At 48.6% G+C, this 20,065-nt stretch overlaps 1 protein-coding gene across 2 annotated transcripts; it reads left to right on the top strand.

The window, feature by feature from the left end:
* Positions 1-14,043: 14,043 nt before the first annotated feature.
* Positions 14,044-17,311, top strand: LOC127294682 (uncharacterized). 2 transcript variants are annotated; one of them, XM_071818900.1, is made up of 9 exons: positions 14,044-14,226; positions 14,339-14,414; positions 15,092-15,230; positions 15,331-15,535; positions 15,660-15,788; positions 15,896-15,945; positions 16,021-16,118; positions 16,192-16,479; positions 16,577-17,311. In XM_071818900.1, the coding sequence occupies exons 2-9, from the start codon at positions 14,373-14,375 to the stop codon at positions 17,054-17,056; spliced, it is 1,431 nt and encodes a 476-aa protein (XP_071675001.1). In that variant the 5' UTR covers positions 14,044-14,226; positions 14,339-14,372; the 3' UTR covers positions 17,057-17,311. The 2 variants fall into 2 exon arrangements, with proteins under 2 accessions (XP_071675001.1, XP_051180509.1); XM_051324549.2 differs by having other exon boundaries at positions 14,095-14,226; positions 14,331-14,414.
* The last annotated feature ends 2,754 nt before the right edge of the window (positions 17,312-20,065 follow it).

Below are 20,065 nucleotides of genomic sequence, written 5' to 3'. Positions count from 1 at the left end.
TGCAATTGATAAGAAGGAAGGTGTCCTCCGCGAATCCGTCAAGGATTTACTGGGTAGAGAATCCTTATGGTGTTCCGCTCCTTTCTTGATGCTTTCTCCATTGATTACTGATACATCTCTTTTTCAGAGGCCGCCAATTTAGCGTCGATCGACGTCATCAGCTTCGGGAGGATTCTACGGCCGACGCCTTGTCACTTGCTGCTGAGTCAAATGTCCAGATCCTCAGATTGCTGCAGAAGTCCAAGGGAGCACTGTCGAAGTTATACTCGATGATCTTCCCTAAGGCGAAGCTGGACAAGACTCTCGACGAGATGGCTGAAGCCTTCCTTGTCGATCCCTCCGATCCTGTAGAGGTACTGAAACATCGCAGCCGCATGATTGGTGCGGTTCTTACTTTCCAGTTGCTTATGGGCCACGGGATGGGGTCGGAATTGGAAGAGTTCTCTAAGGCGCTGCATGTTGATGATGAAAATCATCTAGTCAACCTTAAGCCTTTCAAAAGGTCGGCAATCACTTGCGCCAACCGGCTTCTGAAGTTGGTGGATGAAGCACAAGCCGAGCCTGCTCCTGAGTCAGCCCCTGGTTCAGCGTCGGCTAATCCTTGAACTGTTATTTGATTTGTTGTACATAATATTTTCATAATATTTTTTAAATTCGGCTCTGTTGCCAAACATCCTTTTGCCTGTATGATGTGCACTCAATGCTCCCGATGGGAGTTTCTTTTTTATATTAATGCTTGGTCTGAAGTGAGGACGTGCTGCAGATTCCGTCATCTTCTTCCCGTGCCGAGCTCTTTCCGAATCCTTCGGGTAATGATGAATCAGGCCTTGTTCGTCAGTTACGTGACCAGGTGTCTAGTCTAAATAAAGACATTACTTCCCTTCGTGCGATGGCTGCCTTGGTGAAGGGAGAAATAGCGACTGCCATTGAATAATACGCTCTTGATGGTCTTCATGTTGCTACCGAAAGTTTGAACTATGAGTGTTAGCCTGCCTTCTGATTCTAGGTATAGCTTGAATGTTCTAACATTCGTTCCTTTTCCAGTCGTGGCTTCGGATGCAGCTGAAGAGGACAAGAAGATTCATGAAGAGGTTGAGGCGATGACCGACGCTGCGCACCCAACACATGGTTTATGGCTGCATCGTCCGAAGGCCGTCATCATGGCGAAGTTCAAGTACCGGGTGATGAAGGCACACTATTATTTTGACAAATACTATGCCCTTCTTACGATGGTTTGGCACACCTTGTTTCCTCTGGATCAGGCACCCGAAACTTTGTCTGGCTTATTCACCCGATTCAAGTCCCCTGAGAGGATTCGACAGTTGGTGCGGAAAGAGCTTCTGGTTGGTGCTGAGCTTGCCTTTGCTTCAATATTGGCGTGCCATCCAACTCTAGACTTGGGAACCGTAGCAAATACTGAAAGAGATTTAAGCCAGTACTATGATGTTGCTAGAGGTCCTGCTTACACCGTCGTTTCTCGGATGGAATCATGCCTTGAAAAGGAACTGAAGGCCCATTGGGACCAGGGAACCCGATTATAAATATAATAACCTTGTATCTGCATAAGATTGTTTACTGCGTACGCTGCACGCTATGTTAGTTGGATTGATATTTTGTTGTCGAGTGCGGCTGAGTGATCAGTTCAACCTGCTTTCTCGACGACTTCGTTGAATTTTACGCAATGTTATTGCGAAGTCGATGTGTAGTTTATTCGAGAGTTTGGCTTCGTCACTCGGTGCACCGGTTTGAGCCTTATGTTGTCATAATGTAACCATCGACTGCAGTGCTCACGTATTTTTCGAGGCTTGGATTGGTTGTTTTTTGGGTGTCATTAATCTTAGCTCTCGCTGAGAGTATTTAATTAATGACACTGTGTAAGCATATTGCTTTTGGGCCCGAGCTCCCGATGGGAGTTATAGCCGATGGTAGGGGCTCCAAACGTTATGTTCGGATGCTGAAGCCTGAAGCAAGAGAAAAGGGAGACAATCTGATTAGATCTTTATTCGTAATGTAAAAGCAACCTTATAGGCCGTCGACAGAACAATCGTGTCCTACGCATAGAACCGTCGCAATTGCGCGATGTTCCATGGATTCTCAACGTCTTTCCCTGAATCTGGATTTTTGAGCCGATAGGCTCCTCCTGGTATCACTTCGGTGATGATGTATGGTCCTTCCCATGGGGATTCTAGCTTCAAGGGTCTTTTTTGCTTCAGTCGTAGTACCATATCCCCAACATTGAAACTTCGACTGCGTATTCATCGGCTGTGGTAGTTTCTCAACGCTTGCTGGTACACCGTTGTTCTTGCCAAGGCGATATCTCGTGCTTCGTCAAGGAGATCGACAGCATCTTGTAGTGCGGTGTTGGAGGAGGACTCTGTGTATGCTGTTACACGAGGCGCTTCAAATCTGACGTCAGCTGGTAAGACTGCTTCGGCTCCATGCACCAAGAAGAATGGTGTATATTGAGTCGATCTATTGGGTGTAGTACGCAAACTCCAGAGTACAGATGGTAACTCTTTGACCCAGGCTCCGGCTGCGCCTTTAAGGCGTTTCTTAAGGCCATCTCCTATTAAGCCATTGATCCTTTCCACCTGGCCGTTGGTCTGGGGATGAGAGACTGATGCAAATTTCAATTTAATTCCTCCATTATCACAAAATTTCCTAAACTCCTTGGAATCAAAATTGGAGCCGTTATCTGTGACGATGCTGTGGGGCATACCGAATCGACAAGTTATTCCTTTGAAAAATTGGACCGCTGTTTCAGCTTTTTGATTTCGCACGGGTACCGCCTCGATCCACTTAGTGAATTTGTCGACTGCTACCAACAAGTACGTGTGCCCTCCGGGTGATGATCTTGGCAGCGGCCCAACTTGATCCAGTCCCCATTGAGCGAAAGGCCATGCCAAGGGTATTGTCATTAGGTCCGTTGCAGGAGCGTGTGGTTTTGGTGAAAAACATTGGCAGGGATCGCACTTCATGACTAGATCCCTAGCATCCGATGCTGCCGTTGGCCAATAAAATCCTGCCCTGAAGACTTTTGCCACAAGGGCCCTGCTCCCTGCGTGATGTCCGCAGGTTCCTTCGTGTATCTCGCGCAACAGTGCTTTTCCATCATCAATGGCAATGCATCTTTGGAAGATCCCTGAAATGCTACGCTTGTAAAGCTCACCATTTATCACAGTGAAGGCCTTTGAACGTCTGATGATTCGCCTAGCTTCCGCAGAGTCCTCTGGCAGCTCTTGCTTTGTTAGATACGCTAGGAACGGTTGGGTCCATAGCGGCTCGAGGAGGAGGACTTGTTCGGCAGGAGGAGTTGGGGATTCTTTAGCCGAAGGAGTTTGCTGTGAGCTTGCCTCTGATTCATCAGCCGATGACTTTGGAGGTGCCGACGTTTTTTCTTTTATCGATCGTTGAGTGATCACTTTGTAAAACACCCCATCTGGGATGGGAGAGCATGTGGATCCGATATTCGCCAAAGTGTCGGCTTCCTCATTACTGGCTCTGCCGATGTGTTTGAGCTCGCATCCTTCGAATTTAGCTTCCATGTTCTGATACAGCCGCTGATAGGCGATCATGTTGTCGCTGACCGCGTCGCAAAGGTTCATCGACTGCTGCACCACCAAGTTTGAGTCTCCGTAGATCTCCAGACGAGTAGCACCACACGCCTTTGCCATTTTCATTCCGTGCAACAGCGCTTCGTATTCTGCTTCATTGTTTGTCGGCAGAGAGAAATTCATGCGCAGTATGTACTTCATCTTATCTCCCTGCGGTGATATCAGCACCACTCCTGCTCCTGCACCCGTGCTTCGTTTTGACCCGTCGAAGTACATTATCCATGATCCTGACATATCGGGTACTGCCGGTGTCTGAGATTGGATCCAATCTGCCACGAAGTCTGGGAGGATTTGGGATTTTATCGCCGTTCGATTAACGTAAGTTATGTCGTGTGGTGCTAGTTCAATAGCCCATTGGGATACTCGACCCGTGGCTTCCGGATTGGTCATTATGCTCTTCAGGGGTGCTTCGCTGACGACTTTAATCGGGTGCTCCGTGAAGTAGTGCCACAACTTGCGAGCCGACCGCCACACTGCATACGCTAGCTTCTGGTGATGGGGATACCTCTGCCTTGCAGGAGTGAGCACTTCGCTGAGGTAGTAAACGGGTATCTGCACACCGTGAACTCTCCCTGCTTCCTCTCGCTCGACGACTAGGACGCTACTGAAGACTTGTGTTGTTGCAGCTATGTACATGAGCAACGTCTCCTTCTCGCACGGAGTCACGAGTACTGGGGAGGTCGATAAGATTTTCTTCAAGTTGTCGAAGGATTCCTGTGCCTCCTTAGTCCACTCGAATTTTTCCGATTTCTTCATCAGGTTGTAGAAGGGCAAGGCTTTCTCCCCTAGTTTCGCAATGAACCTGCTGAGTGCTGCTAGCCGGCCTGCCAACTGCTGCACTTGGTGCAGATTCTTTGGCGGCTCCATATCAAGAATAGCTTTGATCTTTAGGGGATTGGCTTCGATTCCTCTGGCTGATATGAAGTACCCAAGTACTTGTCCTCCCGGTACTCCGAAGAAGCATTTTTTGGGATTCAACTTGATTTTGTATCTGTCCAGATTGTCGAAGGTTTCCCGTAAGTCATCGACGAGTGTGGCTGCGTGCTTTGTTTTCACCACGATGTCGTCGATGTAAACCTCAATATTTCTTCCAATCTGCTCCGCAAGGCAAGCTTGCATGCAGCGTTGGTAAGTGGCTCCCGCATTTTTCAGCCCGAAGGTCATGACGTTGTAACAAAAAACGCCGTGCGGGGTGATGAACGCGGTTAGCTCTTGGTCTTCCTTCTTCAGCTTGATCTGATTGTAACCAGAGTATGCATCGAGGAAAGAAAGACGATCGCACCCGGCCGTGGAGTCGACTATCTGGTCTATTCGAGGTAATGGGAAATGATCTTTCGGGCAATGCTTGTTAAGGCCGGTGTAATCAATGCACATGCGGAGGGCGGTTGTGTCCTTCTTTGGCACCATGACGGGATTGGCCACCCATTCAGATTCCTTAAGCTCCCGAATAAATCCCGCCTTGCGGAGCCGATTAACTTCCTCTCCAATTGCTCTTCTCTTTGGTTCAGAGAATCGTCGCATTGATTGCTGTACCGGTTTGGCTGTTGGGTCAACATTTAGGGCGTGCTCAGCGAGTTCCCTGGGGATACCTGGCATATCGGATGGTTCCCATGCAAATATCTCCCAGCGCTCACGGAGGAACTCGATGAGCGCGCTTTCCTATGCGTCAGTAAGGTCAGCCGAAGTATTGACCGTCTTCTTTGGATCAGTAGGGTGCACCTGTAGTTTCTTGGTTTCTTTTGCAGTATCGAACTCATCGGATCTTGCGTTTCGATTGTCGGCTGGTGGCTGTGTGTAATCTGTAATGGCGTCGATCGCGTTGAGTTCTTCCTTGGCTCCAAATTTCGAGGCGATCTTCTGAAATTCCCTGTCACAGTTGTCTGACCGAGCGAAGCTGCCGTGAACGGTTATTGGGGTCCCGTTGTTGCCTGGCATCTTTAGCTTCAAGTATGCATAATGAGGCACGGCCATGAATTTGGCAAACGCAGGTCTGCCGAGGATGACGTGGTACTGAGATTCCCAGTCGACTACCTCGAACTCAATCCTTTCTTTCCTGAAATTACTGGGCGTGCCGAAGACTACGTCCAATGATGTTTTACCCAGCGAGTAGGCGGGTCGAGTCGGTATGATGCCGTGGAACCCTGTGTCGGATTCTTTTAGCATGTCGACTGTTAAACCCATTGCCCTCATTGTGCTGGCGAATAACAGGTTCAAGCCGCTTCCACCGTCCATAAATACTTTGCCCATATTGTATCCTCCAATCTGTGCTTCCAGAATGAGGGCCGCGTGACCGGGCCTTGGGACGGCCTTCGGGTGATCCGCCCTGCTGAAGGTGATGCTCTGATCTGACCAATCGATAAAATCCAGCGTATCAACCATGGCAACTTCTGCGTATTTTACTTCTCGGGAGAACTTTTTTATTTCTCTTTTCGAAAAGCTGGTTTTGTGGATCATGTTGATCTGTCCACGCAGTGCTGGGAATGCCTCGACTGGTTCATATTCGTCTTTTTCCATTGGCTCGTATGGTTCTGGTACATATGGCTCTGGCTGATGACCACAGGACCTCGCTTTCTCTTCCATTATGCGAACTCTTGATGTGGCTTCAGCTCTAAGATCGTCGCAGAACTGCCGAATCTCAAGGAAGTGTCGGCAGTTCCTTAACAGATGGCTGGACTTTTCCCGACCATCCTTAGGATCGAAATAAGAGTGGAGATAACACGGTGCTTCAAGTTGCTCTGTAGCTGAGAGGTGTGGAGAACGGGTGCGTCCTCTGATTGATGACATGTCATAGCATCGAGAGTGGACTGCTGTTTGGCCTTCCTCATCACGGTGCAAACTCCTTCGTCTCTTTCTTAGTCCAGCCGCGGCGTCGAGATTTTCCCGGTTGCTCTCTCGTATGCTTCTGGGCGGAGTCTTTAGGGTTGCTGCTGATGAGATACCTTTCTGAGGCTCAGCCTTTGAGTGGGACGCGCCGGCCCCGGGGAGGCGGAGAAAACCTCCGGAGTCGACGACGAAGTGGACACCACCGAAAACAGCTTCCGTGTTGCGAGACGATGCCATAAAATTCGGGTGAAGCTCTTCGTGGTGCGGCATAAATTCGAAGGATCCGCAGCGGATTGGGTCTCTTGACTTTGCTGGCGTCGGTGACTCAAGTAAGAATGCCGCGGACGTAACTGGTGCTGCCGATGACCTGCCTTGTGCCGACAGATTTCCCACAGACGACGCCAATTGTCGAGGGTACTCCTCGCCAATGCCCTCTGATAGGGGCTTAGGGTTGATGGAATCCTGTAGGCTGACACGAGACATCGGTTCACAGACAAGCGGGGAGAGCGATTTACCCAGGTTCGGGGCCCTCGATGAGGTAAAACCCTTACGTCCTGCCTGTCTGTTCTTTGATTATGAAGATAATGGGTTACAATGGGGTGCCGAATAGTTCGGCTGAGATCTAGTCGAGATTGCTGTTGCTAGGGTTACCTAGCTCTAAGCTTTTCCTGGCTAAGGTTGCTAAGATTGTTCGTCTCCCTCGGCAGCCCCTCTCCTGGCCTTTATATAGGAGGCCAGGTCTCAAGGGTCCTAACCGAGGATGACTAGGTTTACAGTAGTTTAGATCCAATCTTTCCTTGTTTTGCCCGTCAAGGAATCTTCTGATGCGCCGACCTAGTGGCCCATCTCGCCTTCAGGTATCTTCATGGGCCTCCAATTTGTCAATACCAGATAAGGCAATACTGGTTACCCAAAGGGTAATGCCCATGTCATCGATGTCGTGGGCGGGTGCCGGTGTAGATGTAGCCGCAAGCGCGTAGTGCGCGAGGAGAGTGACGGAGACGCGTCGAGGCAGTCGTGGAGGTTGTCGATGCCGAAGTCAATGCAGTCCGAGCCGTCGAGGACGAGGTGCGGCCCTAGTTTTGCCAGAACCAGGCGCACGTCGGGGACGAAGGCATACTTCGGTTTTGCCAGAACCGAGTACACATAGAAGAAGTCGGTGACGCGGTCGAGGCAGTCGTAGAGGCGATGCCGAAGAAGACGTTGTCGAAGCCGATGAAGACGAGACGTCCGGCGCGAGTTTGCCAGACTCGGGAATGTGTCGGGGACGAAGGCACTTCCGGTGTTGCCAGTACCGGGCATGCGAGGGTAGGGAACATTACAAAGTGCGCGCCATGTCGGAGTAGACTAGTAGAGGAGGTCTCGACGACGGGTGTCGGAGAAGAGGAGCAGGTGGTGTAGTCGGGGAAGAGGCGAGTCTCGACGACGGGTGTCGGAGTAGAGTAGCAGGTGACGTAGTCGGGGAAGAAGCGAGGACGCTGGCGGCGAAGCTGTAGTGTACGAAGACGTAGAAGGCGGCTAACCCAGCGGTGACCAGGGGTGGTCATGCTGGACGCCTAGACGGGCGTTGCGGTGGTCGGCGAGCTCAGCGCGACCTGGAGCGGTTGGCGAGCCTAGCGGCGACCTGGGGTGGGGGCGCAGCGGCGGTACACGAAGTAGGCGAGGAAGACCCAGCGGCGTGACGAAGACCATGCGCGGATGGAGGCGACCCGCGCCGAAGGGGCGGCGCTGTGGTGGCCTCGGACATCGACGCGCGGGGGACGGCGAAGGCGACCGCGTGCGGCGACGCCACGGCCTGAGGGGCCGGCGTAGCTGTAGGGCGCGAGTCGGTGCAGCAGCGGGATGCCACCAGCGACGTACGCGTCTTGGAAGGCGCGTCGGAGGCCGGTAGCATGGACCAAAGGCGGCGGCGCTGCGGCCCGAAGGGGCGACGCAGCGGCAGCCCGTAGCTCGATCGGTGGTAGGCGCGTGCTCGGGGACGTGCTTGGCGGAGACGTGCGCGCGGTCGGTTGATCAGACCGACGGCGGCGCTGTACGCGCCATGGCGTGGACGACGTGCCGCAGATTGGAGTCGTTGGCGACGTTGTCGGTGATGTCCCGGGCGATGACGGCGAAGACGGACCAGCGATGGAGACCCCGCGTGCGAGACAGCCTGCTGCGTCTCACGTAGGCGTCCCGTGTGTGACGCGTGCGGCCGTGCCGCGCGGTTGATGAAGATGGCCGATGCAGTCGATGCCGAGGTTGGAGTAGAGGCGCGTGATGACGACGGCGGTGGGCGACTCAATCCGATCTATGATCGGCAAAACCAAAAAAAAGAAAACGCCGGTCGAGCGACCGGCGGAGCAAAAAAGAAAACCAATCTACGGATTGGAAAAAAAAGGACTCGAGGGCAGCGGATCAACAGATCGGCGGACGAACCCTCATACGGGTTGCGCGGCCCCCGGAGTAGGCCATGGAGAGACCTCCCCGGGGGCGGCGCGGCGCGGAAGCTGTGCGGCGGCTAGGTCAGGAACTTGCGTCTGATACCATGTGGAAGGATAGAGAGGGAGAGAGATTGGCGGAATATGCTAGATGTTGTATTGCGCCTCATGGGCGAGTATATATAGGGTACAAGACTTGGAGGCTAAGAAGCTCTCCTAGAGATAAGGCAGGAGATGAATGACAAATCCTATACAAATCCTGTGACATCTAATACTACCTAATATATCTCTAACAATACATATACAAACGTCTTATTCATAGTAAGTATCTTGTAATGTATTAAAGCTGTGTAATATAGTATACTATTACAACGAATTAGAAACTATACCGGCTGTAACAACATTTGTACTATTACACTTCCACAGAGGAAGTAGTAGGAGCAGTAGTAGTAGTAGTGTGTGCTTGGCGGTGCAATAACATAGACCCCAGCGAAAAGGAGTCCGATTCCAGCCATGAAAATACAGATTTAAGACGGCGGATGGTTCGGTCAAGACGTAACTGCTCTAGCTCTCGTAACCTGCAGATTGACAACATGTACGCGGTGATGGAATTAGCGGCTTCTGCTGCTAGCTATCTGTGACATCAAAACTATAAGGAAATCAATCGTTTGTCATTTACTTAGAGCATGTCTTAACAAGTAAAACGCGAGTATTTTATCCTGTATAAAAAAATGCTCGTAGCTAGATCATTCCGTCTAGCAGACTCCATATTTCACCCCGTATATTTGAAAATTTTAAAACCCCGAGAAATTTGTTCATAGTTCATGCGTCCGCCTCCGCCTCCCGCGCCTGCGCCTCCTTCACCGTGGCGATGGCCGCCGCCTTCTCTTCTTCCTCCGCCCTCTTCTTGTCGGTGTCGTCCTTGAGGGACGTGGCTATCGCCTGCAAGAAGAGGGGGTCTTTCCCCTCCTCCTCCTCCTCTTCCTCCTTGCCGGCGAGCGGAGCTCCTACACCGCTGGTGCTCCCGATGCGCGCGTCCCATGCAGGACCGGTCCTGAGATTTTGGAGGCCCGGGCGAAACTAAAATTTTGGGCCCCTCTTACTACTTTTTTCGCATGAGATGATGAAAAGTAAATACTTTTAAGTATACACAACTTCAATATTCATATAAAACAATGTTTACATGATACCTTAAAATTTTCTCCGCCAATTCCTAGAAGCAAAGTCCATGACGATGTAATCAATACCAAACTCGTTCACTAACTTCTTGTCGATGTATAGAGTTGCCAAACCAGTTAACCTTGCTCCTACAAATAAGAACAACAACTACTAATCAAAATTCAGAACCTGAATTATAGACGAGCATATAGTAGAATTCCAAGAGAACTGCAACGGACGTTCTTACCTTCTATCTTGATCTAATATGCTGATTGGATGATTTGATTGACGATGGCCGGACTGGGACTGCCAACTGCGATGGCCACTGGCCGGTGGACTAGCAGGCAGCACCGTAGTCCGCAGGAGGGCAGCAGCCAGCAGATCGTCTCGCGGTTGGTCGGTCGCGATCTGCGAGAGCGAGGCCAGGAACCAAGCGGCCTGGGCGATAGCCACAAACCGCGAGAGGGGCAGGCAGGGAATCGAGGCGTCGGGCTCGGGCAAATTGGCGACATTTCACATATCGATAGATGGAACAGATTTCAGGCGCTGGCTCAATTCGTGGTTGGCCAGCCGGATTAGAAACCAATAGGAAAAGAAAAGATCCAACTGTAGACCAAACCCATCTAAAATCGTAAAATTGTTCTTTTTTTCTGCAATGTATAGTAAGCCTATACAGGAAATATGGGCCCCCAATATTTCTGGGCCCGGGGCGGCCGCCCCGCCAGACCCTCCCCAGGGCCGGCCCTGGTCCCATGCCGCCTTCGCCCGGCGGTTCCGCTCCCACTCGGCGCGCCGCTTATCGAACTCGGGGCCGCTCATCGGCTTGAGCAGCGGATCTTCCTTGTACCAGCGCCCGCCCATGGCGAACTCATGGAGCTTCGGCGTCACGTACAGGGCGTCGGTGTACCTGCACGCCGCACGCCGGCTCCCGGCGGCGGACCGCTTGCATTGGAGCCGCCACGCCTCCTCGACGGTGTCCGGCGAGCGGGATCGCTTCGATCCGCTCGCGGGCGACGCGGTACTGCTGCGGCGTCCGTATATGGCGACCGGCGGGCGAAATGCGGAGGCGAGCAGCGCGGGATTTCTCGCCGGAGCTAAGTGGGGAGGCGGCGGCGCACGATGGAGCTAGGGTTGCGAGTGAGGGGTTAACACCTCACTCGCACCTTCGCCCGGTATAAGTAGGGGGCGGCGGTGCGGATTTCTTGGGCCCCGTATTCCGCCAAAACGGGCTGGCCAGAATACGGGGTCTGCTAGACGGCCGAAACCACGCCTACCTCATATCCCACCGAAATTTTACGGGATGGGCGAATTTTAAGGAGCATGTTAGACATGCTCTTACTTACTTCATGTAGGTCTCGTGGTCTAGCAGCCTTTTGGCTTCAGCCCTAGCCGACTCGTCGAAGAAGCCAAAATAGGTCCTCCGGGACGATCGAAACCACGACCGCTGGCCCTGCCACAGATCACGCAGCCTCAGCTCCCATGGTATAAGAAGGGAAAAAAAAGAAAGAGATTAAAAAAGACGACGATTGAGATAATTAACCTGGCGGAGCTTGTTGGCGGCGGCCTTGCTCATGGCGCTGGTGACCGTCCAGCGAGAGAGGAGATGCCGGAAAGCGATCCCTGCCATCGCGCGGTACTCGGAATTTAGGGACGATCGACGGGCCGGGGCTAGCTTTCTTCTCGAAACCTAATAATTTGCCAAAGTTGTTGCTAATTAAGATCGGCCGATCGAGCTGAAAGTGTATACCGGATCGTACACGGCCGACTCCGACTCCCAAATCATAGTACTAGATAATGTAGTTAAAAAAACAATAAAACAAATAAAAGGAGATGTGATGAGTACTCCTTGCCTGCCAATACCCACTAATGCTCAATCACATCCGCTTGAAATTGACCATGAGCGTGGCGATTACGGAGCTCATGATGCATGTGGAGGTAAACGATGATGCTTCAGCCTGCGGCTCAATCAACAATTGAATTGTGGCATCCGGCGATCAGCAGCGCGAACGGCGGCACCAACAATGGCGGTGGGTGGGGCATGCGGCGGTATTGCGGTAGGGTGTCTCGTAGAGGTAAGGGTGCGACCAAGGTGACGAGTGGATTGTGTGCCACTGACGGACGGGCCCCAGGAGTACAAGACGGAGACACGTGCGCTATCCGCATCGTGTCCGTGCATGTCAACGCATTTGCTGCCCAAATTTGGGTGGCAAATGGATCGCACAGACATGCCAGTCCTTTTTCGTTAGGCCGTTGGGTTGGGGTTTTGGTGTCCACTTGTCCTCGCATACCAAAACGGATAGGCGGTTCATTTGTGCCGGACCGCTAGAGATGCCCTAAAGTTTGAACTCATAACCCAAACATGTATCATTGTACCTTTTATTATTTGGGTCACTGCCCTACAATTTCTCACAAAAGTAATCAAAGATAGATAGCCAGTTGTGTTGTCAAAGTGATTTTCTCACACGTTATGTTTTGCAACTGAATAAAATATCCTTTTGTTGATCAACATCGCATAATGTATACAATGTATATTCTCCTAGGGAAATTTGAAAAAAAAGCATGGAAAATGATTTTCTGAACCAAAAATTCTACTTATAATTACAAGTCCAAATTACACTTCCCCACAAATTTACATTTCATGGATGGATTGTTCTGACACCTTTATTAACACTGCATATGCACTTTCATGGGCAATGCGATGAGAAAGAAAAAAATAGTAACTACTTTCACTACTGATTGGCACATGAAAGAGAAATTAACATTCACTACGGGTACAATTTAAGAACATCGAACCAAACTTATTGAGCCACTTCTCTGAAAAAAGATAGTCCAAGCCACTATTCTGAACATTCCAAACCCTGAACATGACAAAAACAGAAGCAGTATTGCTCACACAATCAGGCATTTGCACTTAGACTATTTTCCCTCAAGTTGAACCCAAACCAAAGAGGATGGAGGAGGGGCGAGTAGTACGTGAAATAATATGTCGCATACGTGGGGAAGTTTTTGTTGTTTTCACATCCGGTGGGTAGGAATTGAAGCCTAAAAACATGTTTGATTTTGGTGATTTTTTTTCGAAATGGGGGAAAACCCCAGCCTTTGCATCAATAGATGCACACAACTTTTTATTTATTACAATGTTTTAAGTATCTAAAAGTTTACAATCATGGATCGGATAGGTCAGTTTTATCTCTACATTCTCCCGGAATTCCAAAAAAAAAGCCTAATGCATTCTCTTCAATACCCAATACACTACATACCTCTTCCAAATGCTTTGGGTTGGGGTTATATGAAGATTTGAGGGGATTGGATGAAAGTGGGTGAAAGTAGGGCGTTGACCCAATCCCCAAGGGATTATCGTAACTATTCCCCCCGAAACCTCTAGTACAAGTAAGGTCTAAGGGAACTGCAATTTCATGTTCGTGACATTTATATTATCATCACCCTTTCCGTCGCCGAATGGCATGTAGCGTTGTATGAACTATCTAGGATTATAGCTAGCAAACGAGTGTGCTTTGCGGGTTGTCCTAGAAGCACGCGTGCTCGGTCCATCAAGGGCCTGAACTGACACACCACTAAACAGTTCGGGCCGGCCCGTGGAACACCACCGTGCCAAGACTGGGCTGTGACTTGAGGCTAGCGTGCCGACATGACACACCCTTTTTTCTGAAGTACTTCTCAAAAATATTAACCCAAAATGCCCAAAAATACTAATCTGGTCTGAATTAATTGACGCGCACTCTGCCTGGACGTTGTTTACTTCTGACATGACCCCGCATCGATTAATTACGAACGGAGGGAGTACCTAGAGACGACCCAAAAGGCCGGAAAGCATGTGGGCCAGCTGGCACATGGGCCGTTCCTGGGCCGCAATTTGCGGCAAGACTGGACCTGTTTATAAAGTGGCCGTCGCGGTCTGTGCCGGGCCACGCCTGTTTAGTGCTTGCCGTGCCTGGGCGGCCCGTTGCCAGCTACGGGTTCAAGACGGCAAGTCATCATGCCGAGTTGGATGTTGAACCGCCGCGTGTCCGAGTGGGACAAGTCGTCCTCGTCCTCCCCCGCTTGCCGCAGAAACTGACGCCGGCTCTCTTCCCTCCCCACGAATCGGAATTTCTCCTCTCCCGCCGCCACCCCACCCCGCCCCACCTCCGCCGTGACGCTTCCTCCTGGATCCACCGATTCGCGGCTTCGATTCCCTTCATTTGGACTCCGTCAGTCGATCGAGATACCTCCCTTCTGTTCTTGTTTTCCTAATTTACTCTTTTCCTCTTCTTGCTTGTATTGCTCGTGCTCCTCTCAATCCCTGTTCTTACAGCGCGTTAGGACTAGCTGGGGCTGCCGGATCCATCGGCCGAGCATGGAGCCTTCAGCACAGGGAGAGCCCTCTACTTCTGCATCGGTACGTAGTACGCGTGTTGATTTCTACTTCTGCTGTTACTACTTACTACCCACCTTCCTATGCCTTGAGGAATTTGATGTTCAGATATCACCTGGCTCGGTTAGGAATCTAGAATATCTTTTCTTGTCATGCTAGGTATGGTATGAGGCAGCCATACTTATTGCCTAACTGCCTGCCATACTGAACCTGATCATTCAACTGCATATCCTTATCCTATATCAGTGCCGCTCTTTGTTATTTTACACATTGTACGCACTTATATTCTTAATCGTACTATGTATCTGTAAAAATGTAAGCATGCCCCTCAGTCCGTCACTAGCTGAAGTATTCAATTGATGCGCTTCATGTCTGAGAGTTCACATTCGTGTCACTAGGAAATTATCCTGCTACGTGTAGCCATTGTATCCAACGCGAATGATCAAGTGGAAATTCCTGCAATATTCTAAACCAAATTTTCTTGCCGTGTGTGCTATTAACGTCCACAATAACTCTGATCCAAGTTGCTAAGTGATTTGACTAACTTGACCCTAATCCTAGCACAGGGTTTTTACTTATGCATTCGTTAGGGAAAATCATTCACCTATGCATATGAACAGCTATCTTTAGGCCCCTGTGGTCATAATTGTTTTTTCTCTCTTTTCGCTAACAAAATAGTCACTGCTAAATCATAAATCTAGGTTGACGATAGCCAATCAGTCAATAGGGCTGAAGATTTACAACTCTTCCCCACTATCCCAGCATTAAACCAAGCTGCGTCCAATCTTGCCGAAATAGCTTCATATTTTACCCAGTGCCTCCCAGTGCCTGGTTATGCAGGTTAGCATTCTTATTTTGACAGACGACTCATGCATAAGCAAATTTTGTTCATGTCATTAATATGTTTGAACTCCTTTATTTCGTTTACTCTTTATTGAAGGAATACCCGAGGAAGGCCAAGAACTAGCAATACTTCCGCCTGTCTCGACTTCTGGCAGGCCTGCTCTTCAGACTTCTTCTGCGGAGTTGGATGGCAGTAGCTTGTCTACCACTGAAATAAATATCAGTGGAAGTACCTCTCAGGAAACCTCAGGGCAGATGGCACCATTTGGTGTTTTTCAGAATGGAGCTTCACTATTTCAAGGGTAGATAATTGATCTGGCATTTGCATATTATACTTTTCATTTATATCTATTTTTAATTGAAAACCATAACTTTTAGATTAAATTGGACAAAGTATAATAATGGACCGTTTATATTTCTATACAGTCTCGTAGACCGTGCTCGGAAAACTGTACGTGGTTCAGCAGATGATATTGGATGGCTCCAGCGTATTCAAAGCTTACCTTCAACTGAGGATGGGACGACCAGATTTTTGGAGATTCTTGACTCTGTGAGGTTAGCACAAATAAAAACCGAATCTCAGCTTTATATATGTGAAGAATGTTTTTCCTAATAGCTGTGTTATGAGCTTTATGTTAACTATTTATTTCACTCCTCACCAGAAAAAATGAGCACAAGCTACCTGATTCGGTGGTGTATTTGTTAGTTCCAGGTTAGTCTAATGCTACTTCGATAGTAAAAGCAGTTTACCAAACTTTTGCGGTTACAGATCTTGTTACTCTTACAGGTTTATTTAGTAACCATGGGCCACTGTACTTTGTGAAGACAAAAGCATACTTCTCTAAGATGGGTCTGGTTTGTCACATTGCCAAAATTCACAGTGAGGTACTTACCTTTATTAATTTGTGCTTTTCTCTTGATACCGTTTTCATCAAGTAATATATAAAATTACCTGCAGTCTTCAGTAAGTAAAAACGCAAGGGAGATAAAGGAATACATTGAAGAAATATACTGGGGATCAAGGAAACGTGTGCTGCTTCTTGGTCATAGCAAGGGTGGTGTGGATTCAGCGGCAGCTCTGTCACTCTACTGGCCACAACTGAAAGACAAGGTTGCAGGTCTGGTAATAGCTCAAAGCCCATACGGAGGAAGCCCAGTCGCTTCAGATATCCTGAGAGAGGGGCAACTTGGTGACTATGTCATGTTACGCAAAGTTATGGAGATTTTGGTTTCCAAAGTCCTCAAGGTACTTACCTCGATCATTGCAATCATCACAATGTCTCTGCCTACAGAGTGGACGGCAGTTATCTTAGTTCTCATGATAATCGTTAGTGTTTCTCCAGGGTGATTTGCAGGCCCTGGAAGATCTGACATACGAAAGGAGGAAAGAATTTCTGTCGCAGCACCCGTTGCCCCCCGAGGTTCCAGTCGTATCATTCCACACAGAGGCAAGCATCACCCCAAGTGTACTGACAGCCCTCTCTCATGTCGCACACGTGGAGCTCCCAGCCACTGCCGGCAACCCTGCGAGGATCCCGGTCGTGATGCCGCTTTCAGCTGCACTAGCAGCATGCTCACAGGTGCTGGTGGCAAGGTACGGTGAGAAGAGCGACGGTCTTGTGACAAGGAAGGATGCCGAGGTTCCTGGATCACTGGCGGTCCGACCAGAGCGGAAGCTGGACCACGCGTGGATGGTGTATTCTTCGATGAACGAGGAGCCCGGAGATCAGGCAGACACGTCGCAGGTGTGCGAAGCCCTGCTGACTCTGCTCGTCGAGGTTGCGCAGAAACGGAGGCATGAGTCAGCCATGAAAGACGAATAAGGAACATGTTAGAGCTGTCCTGGTAGATTTATGTAACTGTAGATTGACTAGGTTGTTGGCTTTAGGGAACTGTGTTTGGAAACCAGATCCTATCATCCTATCATTTGTTGAAAACTGGTTCTGGTCTTCTGGTTAAGGAAAGGGAAGTGTTTTTTTTTTTTTTTGAGATCAGGAAAGGGAAGTGTCAATAATCAGTACACGTGTGATCTGCCCGTCACACTTGTCCAACTGTCCAAGTAAGCTTTTTTGTACGTCTCTGCAGAAGTTTGTGAAGGTAAAACCCCTGCTGCATCTGGTGATCTGGTCCTGCCATTGCTAATGTAAAATCAGGACTGTCGAGTTGTAAGTGAATTTCTTTTTGAGAAGGAACAGCTGGTAACGGAATTCTTTTTTCAAATACTTTGTGTTTTGTCAGGAAATGGGGAATATTTCTGGAGATGCCTTATTTCTCAGCTGGTTTACATTCCCGGTCTTCTCGGAAGTGCAGCTTGCCAATGCGCGCGCACACTCCCACGTACAAAATCAGTAAGACTGCGCGCCGGCGAAATCAGTAATACTTTCTGCCCTGCTTCTGCGTCCTGTCGCGGCAGGTTGGTTCCTCGCCCTGATCTTCAGGGCTTGTGAAATGCCACGCCTTCACAAACTGGCTGGAGGAGGGGCCTGCCACGAACCCGTCTTCAGGTCCATGGTGGTGGTGGCAATCGACGGCGCCAAAGTACGACTCGCTGCCCGGATTTTTCAACCGGAAGGCCGCGGAACAGTCGGCTGCTGAAGCCGCGCTCATGGAAATTATCGAGTCCATCCCAGGCTCCAAGCATTGCAAATATTTTTGGTAATTCTTAATGGGTGGATTCTAGGTACAAAACGATTATCAGAGTAAGAGCGATTGGGGTTGCATGATCGATTTGGCTATGTAGAAATGACAAGGTTTTTAATGATAAAAATTATTCTCTTATGCAGGTCATCTACCGGTGTACGGCTTTGCTCCGTTCATGGTCACCACTTCAGCGCTTGGAGGATCGAGACCTCTTTATGGAGGTGTCTACACGATTGGAGAACACGGCTACGGAGTTTATTTCCCAACATGGGTGGCTGCATATTCGGAGGAAAACTCGTACGTAGTTGGCTTTTATCTTTTATTGTATCATTTTTTGATGGATCCTAAACTCTTAGAACGGCTGTGTGCATCTTAGTTATGCAGAGGCTGGGTGTATTGCTTAAAACTTTTTGAGTAATAAAGCGCCCCTTATCGAAAAAATCCGAGGCTCCAAAAAGCACATGTAAAGCTTAAACTCTCCCGTTGATTCAGCATTCCTGGTTTTGCTTTGTCAGTCTGTAGATTAAAGTTTAATGGAATCAAATTGAAGATTAAAGTTCACCATTAGATAGCCCTCTCCAAGAATATCAACATAGAGTTACGACGAGATGACTTCCAGTGGAAAATTGTTGAGCATAAAAGTTGTGAACCTCTTTGAGACAAACAAGTTTGCTTTTTTTTATCATCTCAATCTTAGGTCAATCTCAAGAAGCAAAACAAGCAGCAGGACATAAGCAACTGCGGACTGTCGACCTTCTACCCGCAGTTTGTCTGCGACCCTATTGTTTTGCGCGGGCTGTCCGAGCTTGTTTATGCATACATGACTCCTTATCCGAATTTGGCTGGATTTAGGGATTTCGACATGGTTGTTTGCCATTTTATTGCATAAGGAAATATTTGTTGGAAAGGGTTTTCTAGTCATTTTTTGCACAGGAAGTCCAACCACCTCATATACACATGAGACTGCTCATAGTGGGAGTAACATAGCTAGTGACATCACACATCTCAATACATTTTGGTGACATGGCATGCTAATAAATGAACAAAGAGAGTGAGATGGTAACTAGCTATGTTACCATAACATCACACACCTCAAAGCAAGATGAATCTACAACATAATAAATGATACAATGCATGACACCACGTATAAGTTACTACCCACTATGAAGGTAGTAACCTAAACTAGTAACATAGCATATATTACTAGTCTAAGTTACTCCCCACTATGACCAGCCTGAGAGGTGATGTACGATTGAATCAACACCAATGGCATAATCAGTCTACTACTTTTTGTGTTCATGTATATTTTTATCCCTCTCCTATGTATCTTGATTCTCGTTCTTATTCGTTTTTCAAGTTGGAAGACGGTGAATCCAAGAGTTTCTAGGGGTGAGGGAATCAACCTTGGGCAGCTCATAGCCGCCACACACTCTAACAGGGACCCTCCCGAGCGGGGTTTCGGGTATCCAAAAACACCTATCATACTGTCTTGGGCCCTCCCGATTTCTAGCTCTCTCCTTCACCGTCTGAGCCCATAGTATTGGGCATGTATCCCCTAGGTACATGATTGACTAATAAAATGTACTCTCTCCGATCCATATTAATTCTATCTAATATGAATATATCTAGACAATAATTTAGTTCTGTATACATTCATACTAGCAACAAGTAATATGAATCGGAGAAAGTATATGTGGATCGTTTTAATGCCTGATAAATATTCATAATGTCTCACTATATAAAAGCGCATAATGTTTCTCAGGAGTATGAAGAAATCATTAATGCAGAATATATACTAAAAGAAGGAAGTGATTGATTGAGAGTTATCATAAGGTCTCCATACAAAGACAAGGTTAAGAGAGACGTAGCAACGGCCAAACACAAACATAGGAAGTGGAAAAGAATATCTTCTCCTCATGGTTTCTATAAAGAACACCGCAAGCAGTATATGCTTGGGGGCTCTCGTGATCGTATCTTTCACTTTCATATTGTGTCATTCATCCAAAGACCACAAAGGTATGTGCCTCTCTTGATTTAAACCTCTATTTATTTTAGTTTTTACATGTGTGTTTGCAGTTTGAAATCAGTGTTTCACTTTGAAGTGATGTTTTGTCCAATTTGTTAACTATGTTTTATCTCTTTTTTATGGTATAGGCATTCTCGAATGGACCGAGTTTTGCGGCTATAGTGGA

Source organism: Lolium perenne, chromosome 4 (assembly GCF_019359855.2).
Source record: "Lolium perenne isolate Kyuss_39 chromosome 4, Kyuss_2.0, whole genome shotgun sequence".
Taxonomy (NCBI): domain Eukaryota; kingdom Viridiplantae; phylum Streptophyta; class Magnoliopsida; order Poales; family Poaceae; genus Lolium; species Lolium perenne.
This window is presented reverse-complemented; position numbering and strand designations above follow the sequence as displayed.

What these genes read in the sequence shown, in the direction of transcription:
- LOC127294682 (XM_071818900.1), top strand. Translation starts at nt 14,373, where the DNA reads ATGGAGCCTTCAGCACAGGGAGAGCCCTCTACTTCTGCATCG. An exon ending in GAGATTCTTGACTCTGTGAG is followed by an intron (nt 15,789 to 15,895) that starts GTTAGCACAAAT and finishes ACTCCTCACCAG; the next exon opens with AAAAAATGAGCACAAGCTAC. An exon ending in TGGTTTCCAAAGTCCTCAAG is followed by an intron (nt 16,480 to 16,576) that starts GTACTTACCTCG and finishes GTGTTTCTCCAG; the next exon opens with GGTGATTTGCAGGCCCTGGA.